At 53.4% G+C, this 19,124-nt stretch overlaps 7 protein-coding genes across 7 annotated transcripts; 5 read left to right on the forward strand and 2 right to left on the reverse strand.

The window, feature by feature from the left end:
* The first annotated feature begins 318 nt into the window (after positions 1-318).
* Positions 319-1,143, forward strand: SEPMUDRAFT_151971 (uncharacterized protein). The gene has a single exon (XM_016907161.1). The coding sequence runs from the start codon at positions 379-381 to the stop codon at positions 598-600; it is 222 nt and encodes a 73-aa protein (XP_016756391.1). The 5' UTR covers positions 319-378; the 3' UTR covers positions 601-1,143.
* A 52-nt stretch (positions 1,144-1,195) lies between these two features.
* Positions 1,196-2,032, forward strand: SEPMUDRAFT_151972 (uncharacterized protein). Its single transcript, XM_016907162.1, has 3 exons — positions 1,196-1,442; positions 1,547-1,707; positions 1,811-2,032. Exons 1-3 carry the CDS (start codon positions 1,239-1,241, stop codon positions 1,944-1,946), a joined length of 501 nt encoding a protein of 166 aa, XP_016756392.1. The 5' UTR covers positions 1,196-1,238; the 3' UTR covers positions 1,947-2,032.
* Positions 2,033-2,933: 901 nt separating this feature from the next.
* On the reverse strand, positions 2,934-3,936 carry SEPMUDRAFT_151974 (t-SNARE). Its single transcript, XM_016907163.1, has one exon. It carries the CDS (start codon positions 3,883-3,885, stop codon positions 3,049-3,051), a length of 837 nt encoding a protein of 278 aa, XP_016756393.1. The 5' UTR covers positions 3,886-3,936; the 3' UTR covers positions 2,934-3,048.
* Positions 3,937-4,225: 289 nt separating this feature from the next.
* SEPMUDRAFT_73758 (uncharacterized protein) lies at positions 4,226-9,324 on the forward strand (the record flags this gene model as incomplete). The annotated part of the gene is made up of 4 exons (XM_016910042.1): positions 4,226-5,260; positions 5,294-6,529; positions 6,618-6,802; positions 6,874-9,324. 2 exons carry the CDS (start codon positions 4,226-4,228, stop codon positions 6,464-6,466), a joined length of 2,208 nt encoding a protein of 735 aa, XP_016756394.1. The 3' UTR covers positions 6,467-6,529; positions 6,618-6,802; positions 6,874-9,324.
* SEPMUDRAFT_136472 (S-adenosyl-L-methionine-dependent methyltransferase) lies at positions 4,275-11,211 on the reverse strand (the record flags this gene model as incomplete). The annotated part of the gene is made up of 6 exons (XM_016902779.1): positions 4,275-6,802; positions 6,874-8,955; positions 9,028-9,114; positions 9,168-9,342; positions 9,965-10,845; positions 10,905-11,211. The coding sequence occupies 5 exons, from the start codon at positions 11,209-11,211 to the stop codon at positions 8,639-8,641; spliced, it is 1,767 nt and encodes a 588-aa protein (XP_016756395.1). The 3' UTR covers positions 4,275-6,802; positions 6,874-8,638.
* On the forward strand, positions 7,107-8,186 carry SEPMUDRAFT_54368 (Abhydrolase_3-domain-containing protein; the record flags this gene model as incomplete). Its single annotated transcript, XM_016909293.1, has 1 exon — positions 7,107-8,186. One exon carries the CDS (start codon positions 7,107-7,109, stop codon positions 8,184-8,186), a length of 1,080 nt encoding a protein of 359 aa, XP_016756396.1.
* SEPMUDRAFT_151975 (ketoacyl-synt-domain-containing protein) lies at positions 11,187-18,753 on the forward strand. Its single transcript, XM_016907164.1, has 7 exons — positions 11,187-12,604; positions 12,670-13,299; positions 13,351-14,179; positions 14,261-14,577; positions 14,647-15,855; positions 15,915-17,559; positions 17,619-18,753. The coding sequence occupies exons 1-7, from the start codon at positions 12,020-12,022 to the stop codon at positions 18,545-18,547; spliced, it is 6,144 nt and encodes a 2,047-aa protein (XP_016756397.1). The 5' UTR covers positions 11,187-12,019; the 3' UTR covers positions 18,548-18,753.
* Positions 18,754-19,124: the final 371 nt, after the last annotated feature.

Raw genomic sequence — 19,124 nt, forward strand, 5'->3', positions numbered from 1 at the left:
TCCTCCTCCTCCTCCTCCTCCTCCTCCTCCACAGCCCCCCCCCCCCCCTCCGTACACGTAGTCATCGTCGTGTAGTGCTCCTTCGTTCCCGTCTGCGTCTCCTGAGGGACTGTCCCCTTCTCCAGAGCGCCCTCGAGAACTCCGCCAGTAGAGGGGATCCTTTGCTGCAGTGTACTACATACCGACTGACATTGATGGACACGATAGACACGATGGCCTTCTCACGCAATCTCAATTGGCTCGCATGGCAATTTCGGATGCCATAGTCAAAACAAACCTCTGTGCCTTATGCACGAGACATGTCCCCCTAATGAATGTGCCGAAGCCATCCCCATCTCCATTTCCATCACCTACACCTTTTCAGGTATACCTTCAGGCATGGGAATTATCAATCATCATCATGGTCACGTCTCCAGTCGACGATGCAGCAGGAGGTGCAGACATCGACCTGATCACTCCTTCTGCTGCTTATGGCTGCCGTGCTTTGCCAATCGCTACCTTATTACAGCTCGCCGACCTTCTCGTGCTGGATATACACTTGGATGCAAGGCAGAGACGATGTGCTCAAGCCAACGGGACTGTGTGAACATGGCTTCCTGAATGGAAATACGTGACTAGCGATCCCTATGGTGCTGCTCTGCTATCAATACCGGAACGCCCCAGATCTGCCAGTGGAAGCGTTTCAAGCTCACACACCCATACGCCGATGGCCTCACTCACCCAGTCTTGGCAGAAGCATGCAGAGAAGAATCCACGTGGAGGAAATGTCCGATCTGGAACACACTATGCCCACTAGCAGCCCAGAGTAGTCCACATGATGCCCACCGGACTGCTCCACACTCGACTTCGATGCCATTTGTGTGGCTCTGTGCTTCGGGGAACACACTGAGACCCCGAACGAACAGCATCAGGACACCCTCTCTCCAGTCTCCACCAGATATGGCGAAAAGCCGAGACTCAATCAGAACGGAGGGCTAAAGCAAGCAGCGTCAATGAACCGTCCACCATTGCTTCTCAATATGCCGTATTCGAGATAGCAGCACACCCGAATAGAAGATACAAATACCCTTTGCTTCCTCATCCACAAATCTATCCTCATCATCCAACAGCATCACCAACAGCATCACCAACAGCCTCTTTATCACCACCACCACCACCACCACCACCACCACCACCACCACCACTCTCACCCTCCCACGACAGCTTTTAAAGCCCAACCAACCAGCCCAACCATCAACATGCGTTTCTCCGTCGTTGCCACTGCTGCCTTCGCTGGCGCTGCCATTGCCGCTCCTGCCGCCCAGCCGGTTGCCGAGAACGAGAAGCGTCTCGCCGGCTTCGTGGCTTTCGGCCTCGGATCTTTGGCCACATGGGCTGCGGGCAAGTTTGGCTTGATTCCTCGCGACCTCACTCTCGCGGAAGGCGACGTGCCTTACGAAAAGGTACATGATGATGATGACGATGATGCAGCCTTCCCATCAGTTGCTACTGGCAATAACAACAACAACAACAACAACAACAACATGCTGACAAAACATCATCACAGGCCGCCGAGCTCTTCGCTGAAGATGCCGTAGACTTCCTCAGCAAGAAGGCTAAGCCCAGCGAGGCCACCGTCTGCATTGATGTGCCATACACCGTGGCCGACGAGAGCAAGGCCCACGACGTCGGTGGTTTCGATTTCGAGGGCCTCGGTAACCAGACTATGTAAGTGCACACACCACTCTCTCCAGTTTTTCTTTTTTTTTTTTTTCTTTTTGTTTTCATATGACACATCTTCTTTGTGCGGTGTGCTGATCCATCACATCAGCTTCGACTGCTTCGTGCTCAGCGGACCCAACACCATGACTGTCGACCTCGAGCAGGGCAAGACCACCCCTGACTCGGTCGCCGTCCGCGCCGGCCCTGGTGTCTGGAACGCCACTACTGGTGTCCTCACCTTGTAGATGGAGGTGGATTGACTGACCGATTGATTGATTGATTGATTGGCTTCACGACGCTGCAACGAATATGAATGTTTCAGATGGGGGAGGAGACATGACATGGGAGGGGGAGCATAGGAGGGGGAGCATGGGGTTTACGGGGAGCATCTATCCGGAGTTTTGATCAGCATTATCAGGAGTTTAGTGTTTGGCGTTCTATAGTGTCAATCAACGCCGACGGGCCATTGGTGTGACACTTGACTTTTTCCTCTTTCTTCTTTTTCTTTTTCTGTTTTTCTTTTTCTTTTTTCTTTCCCTGAAACTTCTCGTACATCCCCTATAGACAGATCAATTCGGCCATGAATCTGTTGCTGATATATGATGAACGTAATCTGTACGCCTTCGGGACTGCGTGCTTGGAAGAACGCAAGCTCATTCCTTCTTGCGTTGCTCGAGATACATAAGGTACCTATCTGCAAGGATACCTAAGGTAGGGACCTACCTGTACCTAGCGACCCACGGACAGCAAGATCACACACCCGCAAATGTGAATACTTTACATGTACATGCCCGTATACAGTATTCCACAAATCCAGTCAATTTCGGGACTCTTCCAGCACACTCGCCATCCAAGTCCAACACCGCTATTGCAATGATTCAAACGTCACTGATATAATATCTAATGTCATTGCATACATCAATTGAGCATATGGTGGATTGCACGCCTGACCGTGGTCGTGGTCGACGTCCCATAAATTTTAGGTAACCCTAACGTAACCCTAACGAGGACAAATGTTGGTGAAGCCGGCGACACGGTACTCCATTGACCTCATACCGGCTTCGTGTCACTGTTCCACCAGAACAATGATAAGGTGACGAGATCAAGTCATAGCGGAGACGCCTGTAGGATACATATATGACAGGGTTTTTTGAAAGCCCGGCCTAGAGGGTCAGACGCCACCGCTGTCCTTAGCGATTGACGAAGTCAGACATTAAAAAGATCGATACTCCTCTGTACATACCACAATACAGATAGACCACAATTAACGGCACAGACAGAGACGCCTGAAGGATGCTGTAATTACCTACGCTCTCACACAACAAAACACATAGCTCCGACCACACATCAGGCCAGCACGGCCAACAGCACGATAGCGAGAATAATCGCCAGAATAATCAACAAACAACACGCTTTGCCCCTCGCGCTCTTCTGATGTCGACTGGCAGTCCTCAACTGCTGATCCGCATTCCTCGTGTCGTCTCTCGTACTCGTCACATTTTCCGAAATGATATCCAACTGTCCGCCCTGTTCATGCACCATCGTGGCAACATCTCGAAACAGCTCGTTCAACTCACTCACACTACTCTCGATATTTCGGATTTCCGACTCCCGTTCAATGATGAGAGATTCTTGAAAGTCGACTTCGCTCTGATCAGCCAGACGGAGTTGTTCTTGCTGCTGCTGCTGCTGTAGCTGTTGTTGCTGCCCGCCCATCTGCGTTCCTCCCGGCGACATCAAACCTCCCCCATCCGCATCTAGAGCAGCCTTCGCAGCAGTCTGACTCGCTCTCTGCTTCTCCAGAGCTGACCTTTGCAGCCCTTGGAACTCATCCAGACTCGCACGAAACTCGGTGGCCAACTTTCCCGCCGTATACTTCTGGCTCGGCCCCAGATCATGCCAGCCCTGCACCCTCTTCAGCCCCTCTCCCACCTCTTTGAAGCCATCTTGGGTTTCCGAGAGCAAGTCTTGCACACGTTCGCGCACCCGATCTGTTTCGCGACGCGTACCCAGAAGCGCGATTTGGTTGCTCAGACGGGAGATATTGGAGGTGAGGGAGAAGAGCTTATCGCCGAGTTGGGTGGTGAAGGTGTTGTATTCGGGGTCGTCGGCGTATTGGGGGTCATCTTGGCGACGCCATGTGGTCGGCTGGGACTCCAAGTTGGACGTGTCGTTAAAGGACATTATTCTCCTTCTCTCGTTGTCTCTCCGAGAGGTGTTGTTGCTTGGTGTCGCTGTCTGTGGTATAGAGGAGATGGGGGAGAGAGAGAGAGACAGATGCCTGGCGCGCGGAAGCAACGCGCATGACGTGCCTGCCGATCTTGGCTCGTTCTAGCTCCACCGCGGGAAAGCTTAATCCATGTTTACTGCACGTGCTTATGGCTGGCACCTTCCTAGCAACAGCGATCAATAATTATTCACTTCGGTCCAGCATCGCGACAGTCACCCCTCCTTCCCCCTCCCTCCTTCCCTCATCACCACCATGGAATAGACCGCTGCTGTGTACACACACTCCGCGTTCGAAATGGCCACCCGAACCCTCACCGCCACCGCCACCACCACCACCGCCGCGACGACGACGTCTTCCGCCAACTTCCTCCAGCACGCGTCTCGAGGCTCCGCTGCAGCAGCACCACCGAAGCAGGATCGCATCAAAGTGTACAAGGACTTCCTCACGCCCGCCCTGCACCGCCGCTTCTGCTCCGCCGCCGGCATCACTCTCCTCCTCTGCCTCATCGACTCCTTCTTACTCTCCACCTCGTCGCACCTCTTCTGGTCATGGTTCCCTTTCGGTCCTGCAGGTCTGCGAGCGCTGCTGCTCTTCATGCCCTGTCTGATGGTGTTTATTGTGCGACTGGCGAACATGCACATTGGACAGCGAACAAGCTCGAGTCCGGCTCAGGTGCTGTATGGAAAATTGGTGGGTGCAAAGGCCCTGGCGAGCACGCTCAATACCCTCTTCTGGTACTGGGGAAGTGGCTTTCTGTTTGGGGAGATTTATATTTGGTCGAGAGCCAGTACCGCTGAATTGGTCATGGTCGATGTGGGAGACCCCAACTGGGTGAGGCCACGACTGAATGAGAATCCCATTGTGTTGAGGTGCATGTTTTCGACCTTGGCCGTGGCACAGAGTGTGTTGCATTTCTGGCGCGACTACGATCGAGTCCGCATTGGAGAGGATGAAAAGGAGGACACTTCTGCTGTCTCGTATGCACGTGGTATGCCCACACCGGTTCGAGAACTGGCCGCCAGGGCAAAGACAATAGTCGCGAGGTCGGTCAATCTGACCATCATCGCCATATGCATATTCCCTCCCACCATTTACTACACCATCCTGAGACGCTTTGCTTGGAGAGTGACATACTCCTTCGCCAGCATCTTCTACAGCGATTTGCCATCAAACGCCGCCCCGAGTGGTGTGCAGCATCTCACTTTACTCGTCCCGCAAGCGTTGTTCTCCTCCTTAATGCTCGTCTCATTGTGGGAAGTGTCCAATGCCACATTCGACGTCTTTACATCGCAACCACCGCTGCGGAAGGGGCAGACATTGACCAGCCAAGTCCAGGACGCGAATGGCGTCATACTACACAAGAGCAAGGATCCCAATGGAAGTCTGCTGACCGGCCTGAAGAGCAAGAAGGAAGTCAACAAGGCGTTTGCGTTATGGGAGCTATTCTTGATCACGACGCAGTACGAAGTACGCCGAAAGACCATCTTCACCGAAGTCGATCGCAGTACAGGCAGCACGTGGTCGCAAATCTGCAAGCTGTGCCTGGATGAAGTCAAAAGTGTCCAAGGCCGTATCAATCTGGCGAACCAGCCCGCCGAATATCAAAAACAGCAGGATGAACAGAACATACGCGCTCAGCAGCCGCCAGTCATGCCACATGCCCAAGTTGACATGGGACTGCAAAGAATTGCCGATCGCCAAGTCATCAACGACGGTGCTCTACAAAGTCCGAGCCGGAAACCCGACTTCTACAATACGGTTGGTAACCTGGCTCGATCTATGGGACAACAGCCTGGCGCTCACAATCCCATCCTCCCTCGCGCGCAGAGAGCGATCGAGTGGAGTAAAGACCAAGTCCTGCCACAGGAGTATCAAGAACGCCTGCGACCTCAGCACCTGGAGAGGCAAGCTAGTGGTCAGCTGGTGGAGCTATTGAAAATGCCAATCGGCATCCCTTTTCGCCAGACTTTTGCGAAGAAGGTCAATGCAGTCGTTTTTGGCACTCCGAGTAGTCAGAAGACCACCATCATGCATGCTGCCAAGTCGCTGAGCCAACTTGCGGTTCTGTCTTTGAAAGAAGACGACTACGGTCAAGCGCAGAAGGACATCGCCAACATTACGCGGACCTTTACATCAACGATCATAGCCGTTGAGAGGTATGTCCAAGAAGTACAACCACACTGGACAGACGTCGAATTTCTGCAAGAGCGAGACAGAAATATCGCAGCAGTTGATGAACTACTGGACGTGCTCAAGACGGGGCTGGAACAGATCCTGCTCGCATTCGGCGAATATGCCGAAACACTGGGCTTGAGTAAGAAGGAGGTACGAGAAGCGAGGGAAGCAAGTATCAAAGTTCCGAAACAGCCGGTTTCAGAGATGGAGCAGGCGCCTGCACAAAAACGAAGGGCACAACCACAGGAGAGGGCGCGACCGAAACAGGCACAAGAGAGGTCTGGTGCTGCTGCCCCCCAGCAGCAGCCTGAGATGAGGGAACGGAGAAGACGGCCGCCGCCGCCGCCGCAGCAGCAGTAGCACTACACCGGATTTGTTCTTGCGGGTCCTTTGAGCGACCGCATGCAATGTGCACGTATCTATGTATGAGATTCTCAATGAGCAAGTGCTCCGATCCCAGCAGCCTGATCTGACTGACAGTGCATACTCACTCCTTTCATCGCTTCGAAAGAACGACTAGGTACCTATGTATTGCTTGGACTTGTGGCACTCGACAGCTCATCAAGGAACCCGTCTCACTCCTAGTTCGCCCGTCCTCTGCCGTTGCTCAAGTTGCTGAAGCAAATGAAGGAGACTAAATAGGCACTTGTTGAAGTGAATGTCAAGGTCTTTGATTCCAAGCAAGACAGCAAGACCCTTTCCACAGTGGGAAGAGTTGTCAGCCACCATACCGAGCTTGGCATGCAGCACTCTCGCGATATACATACCTTACACAGCTACAGATGTTGCTAGGAAATTTCCAAATTTCGACATCTCGACAACCATGCCTGAGCTGACCAATGACGCAAGCTGGAAAAGCGGGGAAGCTCCAGTTCGCCCTTACATGTAGTTCTGGGTCCTCTTCTCAAGATGTCTTGTGGTACATGTAGGTGAATCAGGTAGGTACAAATAGTCCAACCGTTGACCAGAACGCAGAAATCACAATTCACATTCGATCATAATGAGCGACTTCTCGCAGTATGGCGGCGCAAGCCAAGAGCTCCTCGATGTATTGGCAACACTTCCCGCAAGCCCACCCGACTCGAGCAGCGTCGAAGAGATCAAGAAAGCCACAAATCAAGGGCGCGAGATGACCTCGCGAGAGGAGTTTAGTCTTCTCAAAGACCAAATCTCCCTCCAGGACCACTCTGTACCCGCCCGGGATGGCCATATCCTCTCCGCTCGCAGCTATCGACCCACGACCATACCACTGCACATCACCCTTCCCATCTACATTCATTTTCACGGAGGAGGCTTCCTCTTCGGCACGCTCGACTCCGAAGACGCAACGTGTGCACGGATAGCCCTCGCATCCGATGTCGTCGTCTTCAACCTCAACTACCGCCATTCTCCCGAATGGAAATATCCCACCGCATGGCACGACGCGGAAGATGCATTCGAGTGGGTCGTCGCTCATGCCTCGAAATCCTTCCACGGAGATCCCACACACGTGGTCGTAGGCGGCGTATCGGCAGGCGGACACCTCGCAGCAGCCCTGACACTGACCAAGAAGCGCGAGAACGCATCCTCGTTTGCGAATATCAAAGGACAAGTCCTCATGATCCCGGGCCTCGCACACATGGCACACGAAGATCAACTCAAACATCGGAGTGACATGCACCATCGATCCTCGTACCAAGAAAACGAATTCGCGCCAGTGCTCCCCGTGAGCAAGATCAACTGGTTCAACGACCTGGTCCACTCCCAAGCTCCTCTCGCCTCGGATCGCCGTGTCAACATCCTTGCTGCATCACCCGAAGAAGTTCACGGACTCCCTCCGACCACGTTTGGAATCGCCGGGCTGGATCCCCTGAGGGACGAGGCATTGTTGTATGCAAATGTGCTGGCGGAGAATGGTGTGCCGACCGATGTGCATCTCTTCAAGGGTGTGCCGCATGGCTTTCGGAGATTTGGGGTGCAAAAGTTGTCGCTGTGTCGAGATTATGATCGGGTGATGCATGATGGGATTCGGTGGGCGCTGAGCCATCCTCCGGCGAACATCAAGGTCGAGGTGAATGTTCATGAGGGGTCAGTCAGGTAGATAGGTAAGGTAGGATCCTACAGGTATCTCGAGAAGCAGCAGCTACACTGCGCAGACATGTGTAGCCAGCATGCACCGCCGTGTCGCTGCTTTTCGTCTGTCAAGTGGTGATGGAAAACTGAAGACTACGGCAGACAACATTTCTTGATGCCATTCGTGGCAGAGCTTTATTTTCTTTTCTTTCACTATGAGCGTGCCCGACTGATAATGCACAAGAGTTCGGACCGCCTGCTGTACCGACTTCCCACCGTTCCATAATATACCTCATCTTCATTCATGATCATCTCCACGCGTCGAAGTCGAGGCCATGTGGGTAGTTCTCTCGATGGACTCGATATCGCTACGCAGGGTTCTGCGCTTCTCCTATACCGGTCCCTACGATATTGTATCGCATCGCGTATTCTGGTATACCGTATGCACATCTTCATCATGCGCAATTCGTCTTCCACCTCTCAAGCGAACATGCTCGCGCCTCCGCTCTCAATCGCTTCAATCTCCGCCTGACTCCAAGCCGTCCTGTGGAAACGCTTGGGCAGATCACTCCTGTTCGCGACCTCACCCTTTGCGAGCTTGATGGGCCCCAGTTCCTTCGCGCTCTTGCCTCCAATTGCTCCATATGGGTTGACAGGAGCGGCACTTGGTCCGCCTGCCGGTGCCGAGCCACTCTTGAGAGGTCCGTGTTGAGTCGCCTGTTGTCTGTAGTTTGCGAATGATGACGGGAGATGGTGGGAAGGAGATTCGGGGTGGGGCTTGGGAGTGTGATCAAGTTCTGTATCTCAGACATTAATTTGGCTTCCGCAGTAGGTACATATATATGTACGGCTCTGGCGGCGTGACGTACGCTGTGGTATGGAGCGCTTGCCAAGGAACTTGATCATGGGCTGACGGTGCTGCAGCAGGCGTCGTGTTGCCTGCATTTTGATGATCTCTGAGTGTGTTGTGTGTGTGTGATTGTGTGGTTGTTGCCAGGCAATGGGTAACTGAAGGTGATGCCGCTTCCGGGATATATGGCTGCAGTCTCGGTGAGCGTGTCGAAGCGGGTTGACGGTGATCGAGGGTTGGGCGCTGGTCGGCGAAGACGTGAGAAATTCGGAGAAAGCGGAACGGTGAGTACGGTAGAGGTGGAGGTAGTGGTATTGGTAGTGGAGGGAGGTGTCTGTGGGTGAAAGGTGAGAGGAAGCACGTTATAGTGTAGAGTGTAGACGCGGTGGTCGGTGAATGTCGGAAGGCTGTAGGAGGGACCGGCTGTACCTACCTCATCTGGTGGAGCCGAGTCAGCCGGCGAGCATCTTCACATGAAATCAGAAATCAGAAATGAGAAATGAGAAATCAGCTGTTCACTCACGCCATCACGCCATCACGCTCTCTCCTCGCCATGACAACAACCTCACCGTCCACACCGCCCACCACCGCCCACCACCGCCAACATCGCCTCCTCCACCGCCAACACCGCCACCACCGACAACACCGCCGCCGCCTTTGGCTTCAAGCGTGCCGGTCTTGGCTAGACGCTGACTAATCTGCACACCCGGAAACGACAATTACCTCCTACAGGTATGGAAGAACGTCCATGTACATGACCTAATCAATGCACCTTGACCAGATCTACGATACCATCCTGTATTCATCTATCACATCATCATCAACATCAACATCATCAACATCAACATCATCCTCTTCCTCCCCATCTACCGCTCCCTCCCCATCCCCCACCCTCCTCCTCCTCCTCCTCTCCCTCCTCACGACAGCGCAGATCAGATACTGTTGGCTGTGGCTACCTTGCACTCTAATACACTGGAATCGGTATCCGGTCGCGTCCAGACCTTGACAATGCGGAGCCCACAGCTGGTGAGCAGTGCCTGCCATTGGCTCAGTGTGCGCTCCATGCCAGAATGATACAGCATCATCATAATGTCCAAGTGGCTGGCCTTGGCGTCTGCTCCAGTGTCGGGAAGAACAAACTCCTCAATCAACAGCCTGCTATCTGCACTCATGGCCTGGATGGTGTTGTCGAGGAATTTGCGAATCGACGCATCGTCCCAATCGTGCAGAATCCAGCGCCAGAAATAGGCCTTGGCGCCCTGGACTGGTTGTGGCGTGAAAAAGTCATATGGCTGCAGTTCAATCCCACTCATCGCCGCCTTGTCCACGTTTGCAATGGTCTCGGGGAGGTCCTGCAGAATGAGACGGCCTGGCAGATCCGGATGCGTTTGATGAAAGTCCAGAATATCGGCGCCACGATTACCGCCAATATCGACGAGTAACACCTCATTTGCATCTTGACATGCCGCGCCCATCTCCGCTGCAAAGGGGTAGATCGTAAACCACGGCTTATTCCCCGAACGGTTCTCTCGCATGAGTGTATCGAAGGAATTCTTCATCTCGGGCGTATCTTTGAGATAGTCCCACATCATTCGTCCGTCAAAGGCAAACTGGGTGGGATCCATCTCCTGTGGTCGCTGCGGAAACTGCTTGAATCCATGCTCTCGCATGTACGGAACGATTCGTGCTGCCACGGAAAACAGCAGCTCATTCAGAAATTTAACCCCTGCTTGGCCTCCTGCGCTTGCTGCGATTTCACTAATCTGGTTGGACTTGTACGTGTTCGCGGCAACCTCTTCGCCGATCCCGACGGATGTGAGAACGCGCAGCAGACGGGCTGTTGCACAGATGAGCGGGAGTATAGTACGGACTGTGCTTGGGGCGCCGCTCACTCACATATCAATAGATCTTCCGAGCCAAGACTCCTGGCGATGTCTTGCGCAGTCGCCGGGCCATCGTGTGCATTGAGTCGAGGAAGTACGCCCATTTCCTGTGCCATCACAAGACAAATGTTCTTCAATGGCTGCCACAACTGGTGTGCCCAATACTCAAACGGGCCCATGCCGGACATCTGAACACTCTGCGTAGTCCTTCGAATCCTTTCGATCGCACCCCTTTCCCCCCGAATGCGGGCCTCGACGGCATCGTTGACATCAGCAGCCAGGCGCCGCAGCTCCTCGGCTTGTGCCACATTCAAAGCCATGGCGGGGGGGTTGTAACAGCAGCAGGTGTGGTTGTTAGGCTCAGAATGTGTTGCCAGCCAGCCTTTAAAACTCAACGCCAAGTCCGCTCTTGATATCTATGTCACGCAGGTGTCAACTGTCGGCTCTTGACTCCCGGACGACGTGGCTCCCTGCTTCGGCTCCAAAGACTGCCTGCTGTTGGGTGCGTCACCGTGCGTGCGCGTGTGGTGTTCGATAAGCTTGTGAACATGCATGATCAGATTCCTGGTCAACGGTGCAGGACAACGAACTCTAAGTGACTAAGTCTCACACGATGACCTTGTTGCGTTGTTGGTCAGGGACCGGGTTCTCGGGCCCCCTTCCTACTCCCTGTATATCCAGGTCGTTCGACTAGGCTAGAAACATCGGGCTTTCGACGTTAATCTCGGTGTCCCACACAGGTACTCGTGTAATGTACAGCAGTCGAGCTGCAGCGCGAGGATCTAGAGTCTCTGACTGCCTACGAGGTACAAGCGATTTGCAGCTTAAGAGTGTCGTCCGCAAAAGCCTAATCAGCCGGATGCAGATCATGCCGGAGATCCTGGCCGTTTCACCATTTCACCGAGCGTTACATTCGTTGCTGATGAGGGCTGATTGCAGTGGCCAGACTCATATCGGTCCATAACATGTCTTCTTGAGCATCATTACCAATATCGCCAATATTCAAAGTTCGGATCACCATCAGATCGCCCCATTCTACTTTCACGCACTCGGCTCAGTCCAGCATCCCTATACTGTCGATACTGTCACCACGAACCATATGCAAGTCATGGACTAGTCGATGCAACGATGAAGAGAATACCCATTTTTGCTGGACTGGGCTCCGATGTGCTCTTCGATGATTCCACCCGAGATCAAGCACTCCGAGACAGTAGACTCCCACGTTGCACCGTCTTGCTCGAAGCTTGCCATCACGTCTTCCTTGATGAAGTATCGAGGGCTCTCTCGGAGCATGGACAAAGTGTCGCGATTGATCTCGACGACTTCCAGAAGCCGCGAAATCTGATCGAACCATGCCATCGATATCGCGGCAACCCCACAGTCCAGAATGCCACACTGTTTGTGGTACAGTCGCTACGCTATCAGGCACTCGTCGAAGAAAGAGGAGAAAATTCCCATATTGCCACAACAGTAGCAGTGGGCGGCTTCTGCGTCGGCCTACTGACCGCAGTCGCTGTTGCCACGTCCGCTGACGGCCTACAGTTCCTGTCGCGTGCAGAGCAATGCTTCCGAGCCGCTGTTCTGATCGGCCTAGCCAGCCATCATATGCGAATGAAGATCAGTTCGTCACCATCTGGACTTCCGTGGAGTATCATCGTGGCGGGCATCGGGAACGAGGAGATGCTCAGCGTTCTATCGACATATGAGTCCCAGGTACATACATCTATGGACTCCCTGATATTTGGGCTTCTTTGTAGCATTCCACTGACCGTACATAGGAGCAGCAACTACCCATTTTCGTCAGTTCGATCAATTCCGCCGCTTGTGTCACGATCTCGGGGCCGGGTAGTGCTTTGCAACGTTTCGTAGAGTCCGGGTTACCGAGAAAATGCAGCACGAAGTCCACCAATATCCATTCGCTCTACCATGAGAAGACTCACGGGCCTGCGCAGTCGGCTATCGTCTTGAAGGAAATGAGCGCTCGAAATCTCGCATTTCCATCGACAAGCAGTCTTCTGGTACCACTGCTATCTACTGTGGATGGGTCTACAGTTACCTCTGAGTATAGTGAAGATGGCAGTGACCTGCTCAGATTGGTACTGGAGATGACACTATCTGCCCCGACAAATTGGATGGCTGTGCAGGAAACGCTCCTCGATATTACGACACACGGCACTCCCGATTCTCCTATCGCCATCTGGAATTATGGGCCTGGCTACGGTGCCTTGACAAGACACGAGTACAGCAATTCGGGCGTTGAAGTCCGAGATGTGTCGCAGTGGGCAGGGCCGAACAGCTGGACTGAAAACGACATAGCCATCGTGGGTGTTGGCATTGACCTGCCGGGCGCACCGGATATGGACAAGCTGTGGCAAAATCTCATCAACGGCATTAACAGCTGCTCTGAGGTATTCCGCCGTGAAGAACGACTAAACGAGAACGTGCTAACAATCTGATAGCTCCCATCTGATCGTTTTCACATCGATGACTATTATACTGGCCATGGTGGAAAGCCTACGAACAAAGCCCGTTCGATGGGCACGAAATACGGAAATTTCCTGGACGATCCGTTCCAATTCGACTGTCAGCTCTTCGGTATCAGTCCACGAGAGGCTTCCTCCATCGATCCTCAACAACGTCTGATGCTGCAGACGGTCTACAGGGCGTTGGAGAACGCCGGCTATGCTCCCGACTCCTCGCCGTCCTTTTCCAGAGAAACGTTCGGCTGCTTCGTTGGCAGCGCCACGCTGGACTACGTGGACAATCTACGAAACAATATTGACGTCTACTACTCGCCAGGAACCTTGCGGGCTTTCATTAGTGGCAGGATCTCATATGCCTTTCAATGGTCCGGACCGAGCATAACCGTGGATACTGCATGCAGCAGTTCGCTCGCAGCTATCTACCAGGCTGCCAGAGCATTGATTGCAGGCGATTGTCGTGCAGCGATCGCAGGCGGAGTGAATGTGATCACGAGCCCGGACATGTATCTGGGCCTCGACAAAGCACATTTTCTCAGTGCCACGGGCCAGTGCAAAGCATTTGACGAGACTGCCGATGGCTACTGTCGAAGTGAAGGGTGTGCCTCGTTTGTACTCAAGCGCCTGGACGATGCCATCGTGGAGAACGATCGAATTCTTGGCGTGATCAAGGGTGTTGCACTCAATCAGTCTGGACTGACGTCTTCCATTACGCATCCGCACGCACCAACCCAAGAGAGACTCTTCAAGAATTTACTCACCACTGCTGACGTGGAACCACACGATGTGACTGTCGTGGAGGCACATGGTACGTATTGATCCCTTTCAGCCCATGTATTCTCTCAGCAGACACTAGCTTACTGTTGGCTTTCCTCTCTCCCCCACGCAGGCACCGGCACTCAAGCAGGAGACCCGAACGAACTCAGGAGTATACGAGGAGTCTTCGCCCAGGGACGAAGGCCGGAGAACAAGCTTCATGTGACATCCCTGAAGAGCAACATCGGCCACCTGGAAGCGGCTTCAGGAGGTGCGGCATTGGCCAAGCTACTGTTGATGTTGCGGCACAGAAGAATACCGCCACAGGCTCTACTCCATAACTTGAACCCGGCAATTGCAGAGCTAGGCACGGATGGCACCTATATCACTACGGACGCCGTCGATTGGACGGCACCAGGCAAGAGAACCGCTCTTTTGAACAACTTTGGAGTAAGTGCCTCGCCCCCACTCGAGATGAGAATCGAAAGGAAACACTGACATAGTCTCGCTGTTTCTTAGGCTGCAGGTTCCAACGGAGCTTTGCTGTTGCAGGAGCACATCGACGATGGCACGGATCAGATGGCTAGTCATGAGCCCATCGCGTATGTCTATGGCTGTTCGGCCAGAAACGAACAGTTGCTCGAGCGCGCTCGCGATGAGATGCTCAGTTTTATCCAACACCCCCAAAATGAGGACATTCGACTGTCGGACATCTGCTATACCAGCACTGCGCGCAGAGTACTGCAAAGTCACCGACTGTCTATAACTGCGGCCTCGCTTCCGCAACTGGTCCATGGGCTGGAGACTGCTCGTATTGTCGAAGTACCGGATCAGCAGCCATCTGTCGTCTTCCTTTTCAGTGGCCAAGGCTCGCAATTCGTGGGTATGGGCCAGGATCTGCTGAGATTGCTGCCGACTTTCCAGGAGACGGTCCTTCGCTGCCATGAGCTTCTCCTCGGTTGGGGCCATCCTGGTTGCTTAAACGTGATTCAGCCTGAGAATAAGGAAACTCTCGATATCCGGGACGTTTGTGTCATGAGATCTCTGCAGTGTGGTGTGTTCGTGCTCGAAGTGGCCTTGGCGAGGTCTCTGGTCCGGCTGGGAGTCCAGCCGGCACTGGTCGCAGGACACTCTCTCGGAGAGTTTGCAGCTCTGGTCATTGCAGACGTGCTTGATCTCGAGAGTGGGCTATGGCTCGTGGCAGAGCGAGCACGTCTTATTGTCGAGAAGTGCAATCTGTTTCAAACCTCGATGCTAGCCATCAACATGCCGGCTGCACTGGTACGGCAGGACATACTCCGCTTGGAGCAGTTTTCCCAAGTGTCCATATCTTGCGAGAACTCTCCTTCCGACTGTGTCGTAGGAGGCGTTGTGGCAGACCTGGAACAACTGGAAGAGTACGTTTTGATGGAGAGTGGAAGGAAAGCTACACGCCTCGACGTGCCAGTCGCATACCATTCCGCGGCTCTCGACAAGGTGCTGGAAGAACTGAAAACAGCCGCGGCGAAGCTTTCGTTCGCCGTACCATCGATACCGATTGCTAGCAATGTGCTCGGGCGAATCGTTCAGGCAGGCGAAAGGAGCATCTTCAACCCGGAGTATATCGCACGGCATTGTAAAGAAGTGGTCGCGTTCAGCGGCAGTATCAAAGATGCACTTTTCCAAGACGAAGCTTTGATGACGGCAAGATGGATAGAGATTGGACCGCACCCTATGCTTCTACCGATGGTAAATATCTTGCCGCCTGTATCTATGGGGTTTGAGAAGACGGAGCTAATACGATACAGATCGCTCAGCATGGGATCACCGAACGATCGGCCCCTTTGAGGAAGAACAAGCCTGCGGATCAGACCCTCGCAGACCTCTTCTCTTCCCTATACCGAGACGGTCTCCCGAGAATCGCGTGGCGGTCGCTGTTCGAGTCTCTTCCCAGCAAGCCGAAGCTCATCGATTTGCCCCTATCGCCCATGGATCAGCAGCGGTACTTTGTGCCACTACCTCGAGAAACACCACATCAACAGCAGCAGCAGCAGCAGCAGCAGCAAGACCAGTCAAACATCAACCGGACCCCATTCACGCTGCTTCGCAGTCGAGTAGACACGCTGAATAGTTCCGAAGCGATCTACGAGACCCCGATACAGGATCTGGCCACCATGATGAAAGGACATTTGGTTTGTGGCACTGCTCTCTGTCCAGCTTCCGTATACACGGAGATGGTGCTCGCTGCCATCACATGTCTCCGAGGCTCTGATGCAGAGATGGTCGTATTCAAACTGTCTGCTATCAAATTCTTGAGGCCGCTCATTTATATCGAAGGGGCAACAGATACGATCAGGATCACCCTCGAACGGGAGGAGACGGTGGAAGGCATCACGCCTTTCACGGTATCGAGCTATGCAACGCCCAATTCCGATACCAAAGTCCATTGCTCGGGAATCATCAAAGAGCAACCCCAATCCCAAGCAAGTTCCAAGCTGCGGGTCAAAGAGCAGGCTCTTGCTCGGCGGAAAGTCATGTTCCAGACGGGAGATCATCAGACCCTCTCGACGGCAATCATGTACGACAAAATCTTCAGCAGAGTGGTCGACTACAGTTCCGTATACCAAGGGGTGAAGAAGATCTATCTGGATGGAAGCTTGGAGGAGATCTTCGCCCGCTGTGTACTGCCGCCTGCTGAAGAGTCGTCGTACGCCGGTCAACCGATCTTGCTGGATACGATGCTACATATCGCCGGCTTTGCCGCCAATCTGAATGTCGACAACGACACGGTATGTATTTGTCACCACATTCAATCAACGATACTGTTCCGAAAGGACATTGGCGCAGGACAGAGCTTCGACGTTCATTGTAGCAACTTCACCAACACCGACGGCGAGAACACTATTTTGGCAGATGCCCATGCCGTGGACAGAGACGGTATCATCGCCGTCATTAGAGGGATGGAATTTCGACGAGCAAAGCTTTCGAAGCTCCGGGCAGCATTCGAGTTCGCCTCACAAGCAGCACCATCACGAGAAAGTAGAAACGCTCTTCTGGCCTCTTGTAATCCCACAAGGCAACGCGAAGAGATCCTTCCACCTGAGCCATCATTGAGTATCTCATCGAGCACTTCACCCACACGCAGCTCCAGCAGTCCCACGACCTCCCGAAGTCCAACCACGACTCAGGATACCGTCATCACCATTCTCTCCGAGGCGACAGGCGTTGACCAGAAGAACATCAACACGCGTACCACCTTGGCGGCGATGGGGGTGGACTCCATCATGATGTTTGAGCTTGATAGGAAATTGGAAGAAGCGATGGAAGAACAGAAGCCTACCGTCGCCGAGCTGTCTGCATGCAAGACCGTAGGCGACATGGAAGCCCTGATCAGTGCAAGTGCGTCTCGTGGTGAGATTTCACCTGCTGTTACACGCAAAACGTCGAAGTCAGGTAGGGCGCGGTGAACATGTCGTCGGAATGCAATCTCATGGCTGACATGTTCAGAGTAGGCACATTATCATCGAAGGCATGTCCACGGAATGCATTATCCCACACGAAGGCGGAAGAGCCCTCCGAGCCTCACTTATCCGAAGATATGCGACAAGTTCTGCAACGTCGATTTGGCGCCGCTCACAACACGCCCGAGCAGATACAACGGCACAAGGACTCCTCCAATGCTCCACCAATCTACCTCGTCCATCCGGGCGGTGGCTTGTGTTACGAGTACAATCGTCTAGACTCGCTGGGAGCGAACGTCTTCACGATTCAGGACGGTCGTCTGCTAGCCGACTGCAAAGATGACTGGACGTCAATCGAGGAAGCGGCCAGAGACTACTCAGCCATGATCAGCAGGCATATCTCCAAATCTGCGACGAGAGATATCATCCTTGCTGGGTGGTCATTCGGAGGAGTCGTTGCATTCGAGGCTGCTCGTATATTGCTGGGCTCAGACGATGTCAACATGAACATACTAGGCGCAGTCATGATCGACCCGCCACCCGCACAAGACCACATACCCATTGCTCGCGAGACGATCGAGCTGGCCACGGCAACGAGACGGAAGTCATCATCGAGACCTCGAACTCCAGAAGCTGCTGAACTCGAAAGCGCCATCGCAAGCCTCTCCATGCGGAACAATCTACGTCGGGCTGCGCTACTGGGTCAATATCGACCCTCACGAGAGGGCCCCATGCCGCGAATTGTACTGTTGATATCTTCCCAAGGATTGGACTTAGGCGTGGATGGTTTACCGGAGAATCCGTGGCTACATGACCGAAGCGACATCTCCATCTGCGTCGATGCTTGGAAGGATCTCGTTGGTACGGGAGTCGAAGTACTAGACATTCCAGGAGATCATTTTTCGCCTTTCGAGGCCGCTAATATTGATGGCACGACAGTTGCCATTCGCAAAGCATGTCACATGCTACGAGATACATAGATATGAGAAGAAACGAGTCATGATGTTTTGGTCCGGTCAGTTCGAAGAGGGGGAGGCGATTGCAGAGCCTAGATGGACAGCCATCCATAGTATCATCATCTACCACGTGGCTGTCACGTCGCTCTCTCATGGCTCTCGCTCGCATGCCTCTCACGTGTATGCCAGTCCTCTCATGCAGTACTCGGTACTGTCACATCCGTACCATACCCCTTCCGCATACTTACGGGGTCAGGGCCCTACCATGCCTGTTCCGCAAACCTGGTTGTAAGTCAGGTGAAGTCAGGCTTGTTAGCACATGGATTACTTCGGAGGTGGATGAGTTGGGACAAGCAAATAATGCCCACCATGTCAGAGGAGTGAGGGACATGGTTATTGGTAGCCAATCGGTAGCCTAGAAAATGGGCCTTGCTATCGAGCTGTATATTCAAATTCATCCCAGCCGCGGAGCATGCATGTCTGATGATGATGATGATGATGATGATGACTGATGAGTGAGATCTACAACTTCGAGCTCATCACCACCCAAGAGTCTTAAGTAATACACATATGCACGCGTCATCACATCACGATCTTCCTA

This window comes from Sphaerulina musiva (assembly GCF_000320565.1).
Source record: "Sphaerulina musiva SO2202 unplaced genomic scaffold SEPMUscaffold_12, whole genome shotgun sequence".
Taxonomy (NCBI): Eukaryota; Fungi; Ascomycota; class Dothideomycetes; order Mycosphaerellales; family Mycosphaerellaceae; genus Sphaerulina; species Sphaerulina musiva.

Coding starts and splice junctions, on each gene's coding strand:
- SEPMUDRAFT_151972 (XM_016907162.1), top strand. CDS start 1,239: ATGCGTTTCTCCGTCGTTGCCACTGCTGCCTTCGCTGGCGCTGCCATT. Junction 1,443..1,546: donor GCGACGTGCCTTACGAAAAG/GTACATGATGAT, acceptor ACATCATCACAG/GCCGCCGAGCTCTTCGCTGA. Junction 1,708..1,810: donor GGCCTCGGTAACCAGACTAT/GTAAGTGCACAC, acceptor CCATCACATCAG/CTTCGACTGCTTCGTGCTCA.
- SEPMUDRAFT_151974 (XM_016907163.1), bottom strand. CDS start 3,885: ATGTCCTTTAACGACACGTCCAACTTGGAGTCCCAGCCGACCACATGG.
- SEPMUDRAFT_151971 (XM_016907161.1), top strand. CDS start 379: ATGGGAATTATCAATCATCATCATGGTCACGTCTCCAGTCGACGATGC.
- SEPMUDRAFT_151975 (XM_016907164.1), top strand. CDS start 12,020: ATGAAGAGAATACCCATTTTTGCTGGACTGGGCTCCGATGTGCTCTTC. Junction 14,180..14,260: donor GACTGTCGTGGAGGCACATG/GTACGTATTGAT, acceptor TCCCCCACGCAG/GCACCGGCACTCAAGCAGGA. Junction 14,578..14,646: donor CTCTTTTGAACAACTTTGGA/GTAAGTGCCTCG, acceptor GCTGTTTCTTAG/GCTGCAGGTTCCAACGGAGC.